This window comes from Rhincodon typus, chromosome 18 (genome assembly GCF_021869965.1).
Source record: "Rhincodon typus isolate 14 chromosome 18, sRhiTyp1.1, whole genome shotgun sequence".
NCBI classification, from domain to species: domain Eukaryota; kingdom Metazoa; phylum Chordata; class Chondrichthyes; order Orectolobiformes; family Rhincodontidae; genus Rhincodon; species Rhincodon typus.
This window is the reverse complement of record NC_063349.1, coordinates 55,895,387-55,912,578: the sequence shown is the minus strand read 5'-3', so window position 1 is coordinate 55,912,578 and position 17,192 is coordinate 55,895,387. Positions and strand designations below refer to the sequence as shown.

The following is a 17,192-nucleotide window of genomic DNA, read 5'->3' as shown; positions in this document are numbered from 1 at the left end:
CCACCTCTTCCTCCATTACATTGATGACTGTATCGGCGCTGCCTCGTGCTCCCACGAGGAGCTCGAACAGTTCATCCACTTAACCAACACCTTCCACCCCAACCTTAAGTTCACCTGGACCATCTCTAATACCTCTCTCTCCTTCCTGCACCTCTCTGTCTCCATCTCCGGCAACCACCTAGAAACCGACATCCATTTCAAGCCCACCGACTCCCACAGCTATCTAGAATACACCTCCTCCCACCCACCTTCTCAGATGTCCTCGTTTTTCAAGGACCGCAACTTGCCCCCCTCAGTGGTCGAGAATGCCCTCGACCGTGTCTCCTGCATTTCCCGCAACTCATCCCTCACACCCCCTCCCCGCAAATAACAACGAAAACAGAATCCCCCTCATTCTCACGTACCACCCCACCAACCTCCGGATCCAACGCATCATCCTCCGACACTTCCGCCATCTGCAATCCGACCACAACCAAAGACATGTTTCCCTCCCCACCCTTATCTGCCTTGCGGAGGGACCACTCTCTCCGTGACTCCCTTGTCCGCTCCACACTCCCCTCCAGCCCCACCACACCCGGCACTTTTCCCTGCAACCGCAGGAAGTGCTGCACCTGCCCCTACACCTCCCCCCTCACCCCCATCCCAGGCCCCAAGAAGACTTTCCACATCAAGCAGATGTTCACCTGCACATCTGCTAATGTATACTGCATCCACTGTTGCCGTTGTGGCCTCCTCTATATCGGGGAAACCAAACGGAGGCTTGGGGACCGCTTTGCAGAACACCTACGCTCGGTTCGCACTAAACAACTGCACCTCCCAGTCGCGAACCATTTCAACTTCCCCTCCCATTCCGCAGATGACATGTCCATCCTGGGCCTCCTGCAGTGCCACAACGATGCCACCCGAAGGTTGCAGGAACAGCACCTCATATTCCGCTTGGGAACCCTGCAGCCCAATGGTATCAATGTGGACTTCACAAGCTTCAAAATCTCCCGTCCCCCTACCACATCCCAAAACCAGTCCAGCTCGTCCCTGCCTCCCTAACCTGTCCTTCCTCCCACCTATCCCCTCCTCCCACCTCAAGACCCCCCCCCCTCTTCTACCCACTAACCTCATCCCGCCCCCTTGACCTATCCGTCCTCCCTGGACTGACCTATCTCCTCCCTACCTCCCCACCTACACTCACCTTTACTGGTTCCATCCCCACCTCTTTGACCTGTCTGTCTCTTCTCCACTTATCTTCTCCTTTATCCATCTTCTATCTGCTCTCCCCCTCTCTCCCTATTTATTTCAGAACCGCCTTCCCCTCCCCCATTTCTGAAGAAGGGTCTAGGCCCGAAACGTCAGCCTTCCTGCTCCTCTGATGCTGCTTGGCCTGCTGTGTTCATCCAGCTCTACAGTTTCTATCCCTCTGTTTGCCTTCCATTCATGTGTCTTTAAGATATGCCTTAAACGTTGCCAACATGCCTGCTTCCACTACCTTCACTGGCAGTGTGTTCCAGGCCCCCATCACCCTCTGTGTGAAAATTTTCCCCACACTTCTCCCCTAAATTTTCCCCCTCCCACCCTGAACCTGTCCCCACTTGTATTTGACCTTTCTATCCTGGGAAAAAGTCTCCATCTATTCACCCTTCCTATGCCTCTCATTGTTTTGTAGACATCTATAAGGTTGCCTCTCAGCTGCCATCTTACCATGGAAAGCAATTCGAGTTTATCCAACTTCTCGTCATAACTAAAACCCTTCAGACTAGGCAACATCCTGGTAAATCTTCTCTGAACCCTGTCCAAAACATTCTGGTAAAATTTGGCGACCAGAATTGCACACAATATTCCAAATGTGGCCGAACTAAAGTTTTGTACAGTTGTGACATAACTTGCCAACTTTTATATTTGATGCCCCAGCTGAAGGCGAGCATGCTATATGCATTCTTGAACATCTGTGTTTCCACAGTCAGGGATCTGTGGATGGCCAGATCCCCCTGTATGTCAATGTTCCTAAGGGTTCTGCCATTTATTGTATAATTCGCGCCTGAAATTGATCTTCCAAAATGCATCACTGTATTTTCAATATTTGAGAAGGATATTGCTGCAAGACTCTTTATCGCTGTGTTTTTCAGAACTGTTCATGAGTTTTGTTCATCTTCATTTAGGCTGCAAACGTCAATGGTTTGAAGCAGTCCACACGAGACCGCAATCCACAGTGTTTCAACCGAGAAGCATTGTCCCCAAAGGAAACATCAGTCCCCGAGGATGTTGACCATTTTATATCCACGGAGTCAATGGATATGGAGGGGGAAGATTCCCCTTTGTCCTCAGTGGGTATGTCTAATGCACATGATTTTGAAAACTGTAGCTGAGCTGAAGGATCTGGGTTTGCAGATCCATAAATCTTCCAAGGTTGAAGTGCGAGTTGAGAAGGTGGTGATCAAATCATACACATTGTAAGAGTAAAGAGGTCACGGTAGGAAGTCCCAGACCATTGCTTGGGTCTTAGCTGGAGAGTTGTGATCAATTCTGGACACTGCATTTTAGAAACATTGTTAAGGCCTCAGTAAGGGCTCACAGGATGTTTCCCAGGATATTTGTAGGACTGACAGGCTTCAGTTGTGTTGACTGCTTGAAAATGTTTGGATTATTCTCTTTGGAACAGAAGCAACTAGGAGTGACCTTCCAAGATAATGAGAGGCTATGACAGGGTTGATGGAGAAAAACTAGTCTCTCTGGGCAATGCCAACAACTGGTGGTTGTTCATGGAAGTTCCAATGTTCCCACTGGCAAAAGATCTAATGGGGTGATATTGACAGGACATATTTTTCATTCAGAAAACTGTCACAATTTAGAATGGTCTGGTGCTGGAAGCTAATTCAATAAAATAATTTAGAGAAAGTGGAATAAAACAAAGAACTGCGGATGCAAGAGATTTGAAACAAATAAGAACAGGAAGTGCTGGAGAAACTCAGCAGGGCTGGCAGCATCTATGGAGAGAAGGTCACTGATTTGGAAACGGTAACTCTGTTTCTTTCCCCACAGATGCTGCCCAACCTGCTGAGTTTCTCCAGCACCACCTCATTTTGCTTGTTTAAAAGAAAATAGAACAGGTGCTTGACAACTAAGAGTTAGCAAATTACGGACAAAAGATGGGGATGTGCGCTGGGTAGAATGGCCTCCTTCCATTTCTGTGAATCCGCAATCTGCGAATATTAGATTTTTCTTTGTTATATTCTTTGATTCGTGAATACTGCATTCCTGCTGCTGACATCCAGGTGCAGGCTTAATCACCAGCTACCTGATCCTGTGACTGTTTATCTTACCCTGCATCAAATGCTCAATACAACAGGTTTGTCACTTGTAGATGAATGATTTGTCCAACCATCTCTCGATCCAAACAAATTGAATGACATTGAGTCATTTGATATCATACTGTGCCACAAGTTAATCACATGCTATAATAGCAGCACTCCAAGACAGAGCTCAGTCATGGTTTCAGTAAAATTTAATCAACAGTGAATTGACTAATCAAAATAGAAGACATCTTGGGCAATATAATTACAGGGCTATAAACAGTAAACAAAATAGAAACATGAGGTCACTGACGGATCCTCAATACAATGTTACTCTCTGCTTTAGTTCTGGTCTGTATTTCATGTCAGTGTCTTTGCTTTTTCTCCCTGAGAAGCTGATTTTCACATCCATCTCACACTGACGACAGGAAACTCCATCAGATGTCATGGAAAAAGAGGCATTTTTTTGCCCCCTACACTTAAATGAGGGCAAGAGAAGGCCAAATGGCTATCAAGCAGCTCAGCCATTCAGTAAGGTGGTGCTCTGTCTCCTCTATCAGTTCTGTTTGCCTGCCTAACTTATATATTCTTACATTCCCTTAGAATCCAGAAATTTACCAATATTCAAGACATGAGGTACTAAATGACTCAACAGTCACAGCTCTCTTGGGTATAAAAAATTGCAAAGATTCTTCTGAGGAAAGAAATGCCTTCTCATCTTTGCAGAAGACACAAAACTAGGTGGAAAGGCAGTTTGTGAAGGGATACAAACAGTTTACAGAGAGATATTGATAGGTTCAGTAATTAGGCAAAAAAGTTGATAAATGGAGTTTAATGGGGGAAATGTGAACTTGTTCACGTTCAAAGGGAGAACAAAAGATCAGTATTATTTAAATGGAGAAAAACTGCAGAAAGCTGCAACACAAAGGGTCTTGGGTTACTTGTACAGGAAACACAGAAAGCTAGCACAGATGCAGCAGGTAACAAGAAAGGCTAATGGAACGTTGGCCATTTTTTCAAGGGGGTTTGGAGTATAAGAATAGGGAAGTCTTACTGTATCTGTGCAAGGTGCTGGTGAGACCACATCTGGAGTACTGTGAGCAGTTTTGGTCCCCTTATTTAAGGAAAGGTATCATTTCATTGGAGGCAGTTCAGCAAAGGTTCACTAGGATGATCCTTAAGAAGTGATCAGATTCTTAAGGGGTTTGACAGGGTAAATGCTGAGAGGATGTTTCCCCTCATGGGAGAGTCTAGGACCAGAGGACACAATCTCAGAATAAAGGGGAACCAATTTAAGACTGAGATGAGGAGGAATTTCTTCTTTCAGTGGGTTATGTCTTTGGAACTCCTTTGCCACAGAGAGCTGTGGGGGCAGAGTCCTTGTGTATATTTAAGGCTGAGATAGATAGATTCTTGACCAGTAGGGGAATTGAGGGTTATGGGGAAAGTGCAGGGAAGTGGGCATAGGAATGTCAGATCAACCATGATGCTATTGAATGGTAGAACAGGCTCAAGGGGGCCAAAAAGCTTACTGTTCCTTGTTCTTACGGCTTTATGGTCTTATCTCAATCTTAATGAAGGAAAACATATGGCATTCTGACAGTTGCTGTCTGCTGTTGTGATAGCAGTTGATGGTAACGCTAAACAAATAAGATCCCAGAATGATACCTGACCTGATAGACCATAAGTTTTACATTTTTGATATGTGTTACTGTACTGGTCAGTCACTGAACATTTCACAAGAGGTTTCCAATATACTTTTAAAAAAGTAACATCAAAGTTTATTACACTGAAAAGGAAAACAAAATACAGACTGTTGTACATTGTACCAGATTGACTTGAAATGGTCTTAATACAATTCTCAGAAATAAATGTTCAACCCTTTTACTCTCAACAACAACTTTACAGATACTGAACCCTCAGTGAAGGGTCATCTGGTTTCCACTTTAAAGTTCCTTGCTCAGTCAGCATGGCTATAATTGGTTTCTGGAGCTTTCTTACTGACCTCTATGCACTTTTGGATCAAACACATGGCTTTTCCATAAACTCAGCTTCCAACTGTATTCTGCTTCTAGAATTTTCTTCTAAGCCATTAAGGACTATTTTCCCTAACCCAGACATTTTTGAAGACTGCTAAACCAGCAGCGGCCAATTACAGTAACCGCACTATGCACACAGTCTGATCTTCTGAATTGTGCTATCTTTCTAAGAAATTAACTTTAGTCACTAGGCAGCAGTAGTTTGTTTCTTGTGCCTTTTGTTCCTAATGCACTGAACTGTTCACCTCAATCTCTATTCTAAGGCTGTAAAGCCCATTAAAAGTGCATGTATCAACATATGTCAGACACCTCATCACCATACACAGAACAAATCAAACATGAAACTAAAATGATATCTCCCTTTTTAATACACACAATGTAGCAATACAAATCAAACTTAAACAAATTCATGGTTCTGTCCATGTTAGAACTTAGTTTTCAAATAATGAAAGTTTATCATGAACCTTCATCACACTACAATTCCAACCACAACTTGCATTTATGTAGCACTCTGAATGTCGGTGCAACATTCAAAGGTACTTCACAGGAGCATTATTAGACAAAATTTGACACCATGATATTAGGTCAGGTGACCAAATGCATATTCAAAGAAATAACTTCCAAGATGCATTTTAAAAGAGGAGAGAGAGAGAGAGAGGTCAAGGCACAGAGAGATTTTAAAAAAAGAGAGATTGAGGGATGGATTTTCAGAGTTTTGGGTCTTGGCAGCTGAACACATGGTCACCAACGATGGAGTAATAAAATCAGAGATGATGAGAGGGAGAAGCCCAGAGATTTCCATGATCACAAGGCTTTAGAGTTTACAGAGAAAGGGAGGGAGCGAGACAATAAGTTTGAACATAACATTGAAAATTCTAATTTCAAGGCATCACTGGCTTATTGAAAAGTGCCTCAATGGGCTAGATTTGATGAGCTGAATGGCCTACTTTTATGTCTAATGACTTTACGGTCTGTAGTCTCTGGAACCAGCTGAATGAGTTTGGCCTTCTGGATTCTAATTGTTGCAGTGAAAGGCCATTCGTCCCCTCTCCACAGCTTCCTTCCAGAATGTGTCGCATTTTCAGCTTTTATTCCAGTCTCCAGTATTCACAGTATTTTGCTTTCAAGTTCGAGTTGCGATTTTGTTTGTCATTCACTGGTTTTGTCCTGGTTGAATATTGTGAGCCTTGAGGTTTGGAAGAGGTTGTAAGATCAGAGATCAGGCCACTCAGTGTTCACTGTGACTCAGTGGGTTTTGCTTCTGGAGACCTGGTTGAAGGTTCAAAAGCTGTCCTATAACCTTGAGTGTGGAATCCAGGAAAACAATCCCAAAGCAGTTACTGAGAGGGAGTTGTAGGTCCTGTCTTTCAACAGAGACTTTGATCAAATGCACTCCATGTCTTCATAATCAATGTAAAAGATCCCTTGGAATCAAAACAGAAAGGGCTGGAGAAACTCAGCAGGTCTTGCAGCATCTGTGGAGAGAGAAACAGAGTTAGCAACTTCAGTCCAGTATGACTCTTCTTCAGAACTACGTTTCAAAGAGAAAGAGCCTCTTTGATTTCAGATCATCAACTCTGTTTCTCTCTTTAAAGATGCTGCCAGATGTGCTCAGCACTTGCTGTGTTTATTTCAGATCTCCCGTACCTTGCTTTTGTGAGAGGTCATTGGCATTATCTGAAGAAAATGGTGTCAGTCCTCCCCGAGGTGCTGGCCAAAGTTTACTTGCTCATGATCACATTGCTTTGTGTGGGATCTGTCTGTGTGTAAACTGCTTGCCTTTTCAAAACCTCATTCACAGGATGTGTGTGTCACTGGCCAGGCCAGACTTTCCTGTCCAGAGGGTAACCACATTGTTGTGGGTCAGGAGACCAGGTTTAAACATCAGATTTCCTTCCAAAAGGGAGTTTGTGAAGCAGGTGGCATTTTCCTGATAATTGTCAATGGTTTCATGGTCATCATTAGATCTTTGTAGAATTTCATAAAATCCCTACAGTGTGGAAACAGGCCATTCAGCCCAATAAGTCCACACTAACTCTGTGAGGAGCATCACACCCAGACTCACCCTGGTACCCTATCCCTGTAACCCTGCATTTCCTACAACTAATCCACCTAACTTACATATCCCTGAACATTATGGTCAATTTCAGATGGCCACTACACCTAACATCCACATCTTTGGGCTGTGGGAGGAAACTGGAGCACTCGGCAGAAACCCATGCAGACACGGGAAGAATGTTTGAAATCCATGCAGACAGTCACCCAAGGCTGGTATCGAACCTGGTGCTATGAGGCAGCAGCGCTAACCACTGAACCACCATGCAACCGCTTGGAATTCTTAATTCTAGATTTTTAAAAAATTGGATTCTGCTATGGTAGGCTATGAACCCAGTTCCTCAGAACATTACCTGGGTATCTGGGGTAATAGTCTGGTGATAATGCCACTAGGCCATCACCCTCACCCCACCCCAGCTCTTCATCAGCGAGTTCATTTTAAAAAGGTGCTTCATTTGCTGTAAATAGTGGTTTTAACATGCTGAGGTTATAAGAGTTGCTACATGAATGCAAGTTCATGCTTGGTTAAATATCTTGGAAACATGAGTGAATTGTAGCAAGAATAATAAAGATTCCAGCACAGAAAGGAGTCCATTCAGCCCATACTGCACTCCTCCCAATTGCATTGGTTCAGTAAGGCTGTTCAAACTGAACTCAGTTCCTCTGATGCACAGGCACTAGTTGACAGAGTTTGAAACTACTTCCAGATCAAAAAATAATTTGCACTCAATGCAGAAACTCGACTCAAGGATCTTCGTATGACTTCGAGAAAGATTTGTTTCCCCTTAAGCGTTTTTCATTCTGCTGTTGACTGGAGTTCCTCCTTGCTGGTGGTGTGTTCATAGGCCCAGTTGGTCTCTCATTCCTCATTCCAAGGCCGTAATGATTGTAATGAAGTCAACCGGTTGGACCTCATACAATATGAGTCTCCTGATTGGGGCTGTTAATCTGGTTCAATCAGGGAGCCCTGGATGACAGATATAAACAGGAGTGTCAGAAGTTCTGTTCACTTTTAGAGCTGGCTCTGAGGGAGCTGGGCCAGTGTCAAGGACTCTCCACGTGGAATTAAAGAGTGACTTGGTGACGGAATGCCCGTCTCTGTGGAGTTATTTCCAAGACTTAATGAGGCCATGAGGTGTAGGAGCAGACATTGGCCCATCCAGTCTGTTCTATCATTCGATGAGTTCATGGCTGATTTGATGATCCTCAACTCTACTTCCCAGCTTTTCACCCATATCCCTTGATTCTCTTACTGATAAAAAATCTGTGTCTCTCTCTCTCTCTCAGCCTTGAATATACTTGATGATTCAGCCTCAAAAATCTTAGAACATAGAACATAGAACAGTACAGCACAGTACAGGCCCTTCGGCCCACGATGTTGTGCCGAACTTTTACCCTAATCCTAAGGTCTGTCTAACCTCCACCCCTACCTTATACTATCATCCATATGTCTATCTAATAGCTGCTTGAATAGTCACAGAGACAGGCATTCCATCACCAAGTCACTCTTTAATTCCACGTGGAGAGTCCTTGACACTTAAATGCTCCTAATGAGGCCGACTCCACTACCCTCTCCGGCAATGCATTCCACGCCTCGACCACTCTCTGAGTAAAGAATCTACCTCTGATGTCTCCCCTATATCTACCTCCACTCACTTTAAAACTATGGCCCCTCGTAATAGCTACCTCCACTCTAGGAAAAAGTCTCTGGCTGTCCATTCTATCTATACCTCTGATCATTTTGTACACCTCTATCAAGTCACCTCTCATCCTTCATCGTTCTAAAGAGAAAAGCCCTAGCTCTCTCAACCTTTCCTCGTAATACCTTCCCTCCATTCCAGGCAACATCCTGGTAAATCTCCTCTGCACCTTTTCCAACGCTTCCAAATCTCTCCTGTAATGAGGCGACCAGAACTGGACACAATACTCCAGATGTGGCCAAACCAGGGTTTTGTATAGCTGGAGCATAACTTCACAGCTCTTGAATTCAATCCCTCTATTAATGAAAGCTAACACACCATACACCTTCTTAACAACTCTATCCATCTGGGTGGCAGCTGTCAGGGAACTGTGGACATGAACCCCAAGATCCCTCTGCACCTCCACACTGCCAAGAATCTTTCCATTAACCCTGAATTCTGCTTTCAAGTTTGTCCTTCCAAAATGAATCACCTCACACTTTTCAGGGTTAAACTCCATCTGCCACTTCTCAACCCAGCTCTGCATCCTATCAATGTCCCTTTGTAACCTAGAACAACCCTCCGCACTATCCACAACTCAACCCACCTTTGTATCAGCCGCGAACTTACTAATCCACCCTTCCACTCCCACATCCAAATCATTTACAAAAATCACAAATAGAAGAGGAATCATAACTGAGCACCATGTTGAATATTTTTTGTCCACTACCACCCTTTGTCTTATCTGGTAAAGAATTCCACAGATTCACCTCCCTCTGAAAAAAGAAAATTCTCCTTATGCCTGACTTAAAATTGGCAACCCCTTATTCTGAGATGATGTTCTCTGGTGCTAGACTCTCCCACACGGGGAAACAGCCTTTCTGCATCTATCCTGTCAAGCCCTCCAAGAATCTTGTATGTTTCAATAAGGTCGCCTCTCGTTCCTCTAAACTTCAATGAATACAGGCCCAAAATACTCAACTTCTCCTCATAAGACAGTCCCTCCATACCCGGGATCAGCCAAGTGAATCTCTCTGGTTTTCGCCTAATGCCAGTATATCTTTCCCTTTATAAGGGGCCCAAAATAGTATTTAAGCCATGGTCTAACTAGTGCCTTGTATCATTATAGCAAGAGTTCCCTATTTTTATTCCAACTCTCATTTAAATTATATCCAACAGTGCATTTGCTTTCCTGCTATATGCAGAACTTGGCTGTAGCTTGTGGATGTTGGAAAGAGAATTGACTTGAGTTTGTGAACCCTCCTCACTCGAACCCCTCAGCCCAATCCTCACGTGCCTGGATTTTACACACATGTTCCCAGATGGCTAGAGAGGCCCATGAACATTGATGGAATTTCTGTCTCAGTGATGTTTTGTGTATTCACACTGCATCACTAGTTGATAAAGTGATGTGAGTTCAATGTAGCACAGTGGTCCAATGTTTGATTTTCTCATTGACTGTGCTACTCTCAGCTGCCTCAACCAACTCTAACATCAGAGGGAGCCACCTACAATAGTCTTAAATAACAGCGGTCACTGTGCAATGTGCTCATGACAAGGGTTTAACTGCAATACAGCTGTGGTGAATACGTTGCAGCTTGCCTAATAAACCATTAACTGAAGCCAGTTACTGATTGTATTTTACTGCGGTGAATTCTAACCTTTCTGGCCTGCAGGATTACTATATTGTTAGCCCAGTCAGGTAGGATTGCAGCAAATGCAGTCGTTGACTGGGGCCATCCTATCAAATCCAAGCAGAAGCATCTCTGGACGCTCATTAAATTGGCTATCCCATACAAAGCACTGGGACAGTGTCACAAAACTGAAGCCTTAATGTGAAATACTGAGATGGTTACACAGTTATTTGTACTTTCAGTAATGAGGTTGTTGACTTGCTCGCCAAGCTGGCTTGTTCTCGTTCAGACGGTTGGTCACCATGCTAGGTGACATCATCAGTGAGGCCTCCAATGAAGCGATGTTATTCTACTCTGCTTGGAATTTATACTGTCCGATCCATTATGGTGAATACTGTCATTTCTGGTTTTGATCTGTATGGGGTCCAATTTTATATGTTTGTTGATTGCATTACAGGTTGAGAACCATGCCTCTAGGAATTCCTGTGCATGTCTATGTTTGGCTTGGGCTATGTTATGTTGTCCCAGTCAAACTGATGGCCTTCATTGTCCGAGTGAACAGATATTAAGGAGAGTTCATCGTGTCGTTTTGCTGCTAGCTGATGTTCATGTATTCTGATGGCTAGTTTCCTTCCTGTCCGTCTGATGTAATGTTTGTGGCAGTTGTTGCATGGTATTTTGTAAGCTATGCTGGATCAGTACACTCAGACAATGAAGACCATCAGTTTAACTGGGACAAAGTAACCATAGTAGCCCAAGCCAATCTTAGACACACACGGGAATTCCTAGAGGCGTGGTACTCAACCCGTAATGCAATCAACAAACATATAGAATTGGACCCCATACACAAACCCATACAGATCAAAACTGGAAATGACACTACTCACTTTAATGGATCGGACAGTATAAATTCCAAGCAGAGTAGAATAACATCGCTTTATCAGAGGCCTCACTGATGATGTTACTGAGCATGGCGACGAAATATCTGAACGAGAATAAGCCAGCTCAGCGAGCAAGTCAACAACCTCACCCACAACCTGAGATATAGATCTTTGCTAAATCTTTAAACTTTCAGTAATGGTACAGCTTTGAAAAGACCCACTCCCGCCTTTAAACACTAAAAGCCAAGAGATGGCTGCTCGTGACATTAAGGAAGCACTATTTTGGCACAATTGCACACTGTTGATTAGTTGCTTTGTCTTGGCTCACTGGGTAGGCACTTGCTCACAAGTCAGAAGGTCATGGGTTCAATTCCTACTCTCAGATCACAAGAGTATTAAGGTAAATAGCCCTGTTCTGATGATGGGTCATGGGACTTGAAATTGTTAACTCTCCTTATGCTGTCAGACCTGCTGAGTTTATCCAGCAATTTCTGCTTTTCCTTCAGAATTCCAGCACCCACAATTCTTTGTTTTAGTTTACCCCAGTACAGCGGGAGTGTTGTAAGTGCTGATTTTGGTATGAGGCATTAAATAAAGGCGTGAGCTACCTTACCAGGGTGACTCGGTGAATGCTCACTCATTTACAAGGCAGTGTTGAAACAGCACCAGATTCCCAAGCTTTTGATGAAAGAACATCAATCTGGATCATTCACTCTGATTCTCTGTCCACAGAGGCTGCCAGACCTGGTGGGCATTGCTGGTTTTCTTTGCAGATTTCCAGCATCTGCAGCATTTTGCTTTTGTGTTGGAAACCTGAGGAAACAAGGATACTCTCTGCTCCCATTGCCAATGGGTTATGGTGACCTCACACATAAAGTTTGAGCAGAATGTTGGGGGCAATGTGTCCACTTAATGTGTCCCCAATTAGTCTTTAGGATGTGGCAATCTGACACCATTCTGATTAAGTCCAGTTCTTACATTTATATAGCACTTGTCACAACCTTGCAATGTCCCGGAGTGCTTATTAGCCAATGAAGTTTAAGAAGATGATTTATTACCACTTAACTGAATGACAACTAAGGATGGGCAATAAAACCATTCAGCCTTCTGATTTCTAGACAAATCCAGCCTTTCCTGAGCAGTGAGAGATTATACAGCATTGCTGCCTGTGGTTGTAGACATGCCTCATCCACAACCCGAGCTACAAATCTTCTCGAAAACTTTATTTGCTGCCTGTTCTGATTTCTAGAGGAATTCGGCCTTTCGTGATCATTATAGCTGCTTAATTCTCGTAAACCCCATTTGGAATTTCCAGTGCTGTTTTTACAATACCGTACACAAAACTGTTCACTGTACTGAAAACAAGAGTGGTCTAACCAAGTTTCACTTAATCTTCCTGATTTTCAATTCTATCTCTAGAAATTAGCCCTAGTGTCTGAGTTGCTTTATCGATCAGTGGCACTACTTTTAGTGATTTGTGTGCGCACCCCTAGATACTCAGTGCATTCTTCCAATTCCTGTATTTACCCTAGATCCTGAGGGTGTATCCCTAATTCCTCAGTATCTATCTCAAAAATCATGAAATGCCTACAGTGTGGAAGCAGGCCACTTGGCCCATCAAGTCTACACTGACCCTCCGAAGAGCATCCCACCCAGACCTACCCACTATTCTATGTCCCTGCATTTACCATGGCCTACCTAGCCTGCACATCTTTGGACTGTGGGAGGAAGCCAGAGCACTCAGAGGAAACCCACACAAAGAGGACGTGCAAACTCCACACAGACTGTCACCTGGGGCTGGAATCAAACCCTGGTCTCTTGTATGGTGAGGCAACAGTGCTAACTGGTGAGCCACCATGTCACCCATAAATCCTTAACCCAAGATGCTCAGTATTTACCTCTAATTTCTCAGTGTACCCTAGATTCTCAGCATCTACCCCTAAATACTCAGTGTCTACCCCCAGATCGTTAGCCCCCAATTCAACAACGAATATTTCAGGTCTTTCCGTTCTTTGAACTGTAAAATTATATCATTTAAAGCATTTTTCTGTAGTGAAAAAATATTGAACCATTCAAGAAAGCAGCAATCTGCAGATTTTGGTCTCTCCTCAGTCTCAGCAAATGTTGCAATTTCAGTTTGTTTTACTAATGGTGACAGATTAGCAGCAACTTAAAGATAACTCAGTTCTTACTCTCACGAAAGAATGCTGATTATGAAGCAATAGTCTGCTTGATGTGTTTGGTGTACCATAAACAGTGCAGTGTTTGGAATAAGTAGGTTAACAGTCCCTAATCATTGCAGACTCTCATCTGTTTAGGAAATGCTAAAATTTTATTTAGGGAGTGATTAAGGAGCAGCAAGTACAGGGGGTGAACGGGAAGATGCTGAGGAAATGATTGTTCCTTGGACCACACACTGGCAATGCCAGACCATCACTGATTGTTAGAAAATCCTTTCCAAGCATTTGACTCCCTTTGTTACCACTCCAGCACCCCCGCCCCTTCCAATCCCACCCTGATTCCTACTCAGGGTTATTTTGACTGGCACCTTGTCAGAATTGATAAAGAGAGGCGTGATTGGTACACAAAGGGAGGGCTGTCCCAATAAGCCCATTGTCAATCACCAGGAAAATCCTTTCAGCAGCAATTCAAAGACGGGACCCATCAACATCTTCGGAGTTTTAGTCCCTGGTTTGGTAAATTTTCCAGTTCTTGGGAGAATTTTTGTAAACAAGTTACAATAAACAAAGCCAGGAATCAGTGAGAGATTTTACAACATCGCTGCCTGTTCCCTTACCTCATTGAGGGTAAGCTGTTGGCTCAGCGGGTAGCTGTCTTGCAAGCCTCAAATTCAGAACCTCTCTCCAGAGATCAGACCTCAGAACCCACTGGGGGAATGCTGCACTGTCAGTTGGGAAGTCATGTTGAGGCTGTAAATGGCATTGGTGAGATGTCTTCTGGAATACTGTAAGCAGTTCGGATTGCCCTGTTATAGCAAGGTTTTTATTCAGCTTGAGAGGTTTCAGAAGAGATTTACCAGGATGTTGCTGAGTATGGAGGGTTTGAGTTATAAAGAAAGATTGGATAGGATAGAACTTTATCCACTGGCACGTAAGAGGTTGAGGGATGACCTAATAGAGGTTTATAAAATCAGGAGGGATATAGATAGGACTAACGGTAGGTGTCTTTTCCTTAGGATAGGGGATTTCAAGACTAAGGGGCGTATTTTTAAGATGAGATGAGAAAGATTTACAAAAGACAAGAGGGGCAAATTTTTACACAGAAGGTAGTTCATGTGTGGAATGAACCTCCTGTGGAAGTGGTGGATGTGGGCACATTTACATTGTTTAAAAGACACTTAGGTAAGTGCATGAATAAGAAAGGCTTGGAGGGATATGGGGCAGGTGCAGAAGGGTGGGGCTAGTTTAGCTTGGGTTTATGGTCAGCTTGTACTGGTTGGACCAAAGGGTCTGTTTCAGTTCTGTATGACTCTGACTCCATAACAACTTAAACACTATCAACTCTTAAATGCAATAACTACTTGGAAGAGTAGGAGCATTCTCCCCACATGACCTGGCTCATAATTACACTCCTAATCACAAAGTGATCATGTCTTCTTGCTGTTTGTGGGAGCTTTCTGTGCTCGTATTTGACTGGGTGTTTCCCTCAATTACAACAGTAATGAAAAGCCTTGGGCTTCTCTACCACAGAAAGTGGCTGAGGCCAAAATATTGAATGTTTTCAAGAAGGAGTTAGATACAGTTCTTAGGATGAAAGGGTTGAAAGGGTCTGGGAAGAATGTGTGAATGGGGTACTGAGTTGGCTGATCTTATCGAATGGCGGAGCTGGTCTACTCCTGTTCCGATTTTCCGTGTTTCTTTGACCCGAGGATGTCAAAGCAACTGTTTATATTCTTACTCTCCCTTTTTTCAAATTTTGTTGCTAGACCAAGTCACTCAACTCAATAAGGAGCTGGATTCAATTTCAAACATTCCTCAGAGACAGAGGGAAGCCGAGGCATTACAGATGGGTCACAGCTATAGCCACACTCCACCAAGGTTGAGCCACAATGCTCCTGTGGAGATCGAGAGGTTGCAGCAATTCCAAACACAAAAGACAAAGGCCTTGAGGATCTTCAGAAATCTACTGGCATCACAAGCCTCTGGAGTGCCCAGCTTGGAGACCAAACAGGTCTCCAACATTCAAAACCGTGAGCAACCAATCATTCTGTACTGGATCATCATTCTCTCCCCTTCTTACTATCTTGGTGTCCAATTCTTTGTAATTTAAAGGGTTGGACACTTAAAAAACTTTTGCTTTTGCAGGGGGTGAGGAAGGGTGAGATGCTGAATTGTTAACTGGGATGTGCAAAAAAAATGGCCAAGTATTCTTCCCTCCCAATCCTCCTGTACACACCCTGTTTTTTGGCCAAATGGTTGCAACACAGAAGTGCAAGGGGTGATATAGCTGAGGGTTCCATCAGCAATCTCTCGCTAATGAGCCTGATCATCCACCTTGGAAATTCCATGTCACAGGTCATGGATTCTGTAGGCCCTTTTGTGACTGATGAACCTAATCCTATAGCCAACCTGTATTTAAGGTGATACTTACAAAGTAGAACATATGAAATAGAAGCACAAGTAGTCCATTTGATCCCTCGAGCCTGCTCTGCTGTTCAATAAGGTGGTTTGTCTTTCAAATTCCACATTCCCATATAAAATATAATCCTCAATTCTCTCAATTATCAAGAATCTATCCATCTCATTTCCACTCATTTCCACTGTCTTCTCAGGCAGAGAATTCCAAAGTCTCACAATTATCTGAGAGAAAATAAAATTCTCCTTATCTCTGTCCTAAAAAGGCAATTCCTCATTTTAAAATATTTTCTCTAGTTCTGGACTGATCCATAAGAGGAAACATCCTTTCTAAATCCACCTTGTTAAGGCTATTCCAGATCTTACAGACTTCAGTGAAATCATTCTCTAAACTACAGTGGAAACAAGTGCAATCTGTCTAACCTTTCCTCATCAAGCAACCCAATCCTTCCAAGGATCAATCCAATAAACCTCCGTGAACCATCTCCAATACATTTACATCCTTCCTTAAATAAGGAGACGAAAACTACACGTAGCATTTTAGATGTGGTCTCACCAATGCCCTGTATAAAACGAAATGTCCTCACTTTTATGTTCAATTCCTCTCATCATAAAGGAAAACTTCCCATTAATCTTTTTAATGACATGCTTTACCTGGAAAGCCAAAGTTTTGTGACACATGCACTATAACACATAAATCCAAAATGAGCAGCTTGAGAAGAACTATTTTCTCTGGTGGGAGAATCTGGAAAAGGCAGTCATTCAACCCTAAAATTAAAGCTAGGCCATTCATGGCTGATGTCAGGAAGCGTTTCCTCAAACTGAAACGGAAGAGAAAACCTCAAACTTTTCCCCTGCCACCAAAAAAGGCACTCCAGAGTTCAATTGAAAAATTGAAAACTGTGTGATTGATCATTTTTTGTTATTAAATGGCATGGAGCAAGGTGGCGAAATGGAGGTCAGGCCCACAGAGCTCAAAAGCCTACTCCTGTGTCTACGGCTGCAACAGTTTAATCATTCATTCCTAG

At 43.3% G+C, this 17,192-nt stretch overlaps 1 protein-coding gene across 2 annotated transcripts in view; it reads left to right on the top strand.

Annotated features, from left to right (window-relative positions):
- Positions 1-17,192, top strand: part of LOC125485406 — a 91,291-nt gene that overhangs the window by 17,406 nt on the left and 56,693 nt on the right. The window contains exons 3-4 of one of the 2 annotated variants that reach the window (XM_048608056.1): positions 2,151-2,319; positions 15,516-15,779. In XM_048608056.1, the coding sequence (XP_048464013.1) occupies positions 2,151-2,319; positions 15,516-15,779 (433 nt within the window). The remainder of the gene's footprint in view (positions 1-2,150; positions 2,320-15,515; positions 15,780-17,192) is intronic. The other variant, XM_048608057.1, reaches the window with a different exon arrangement.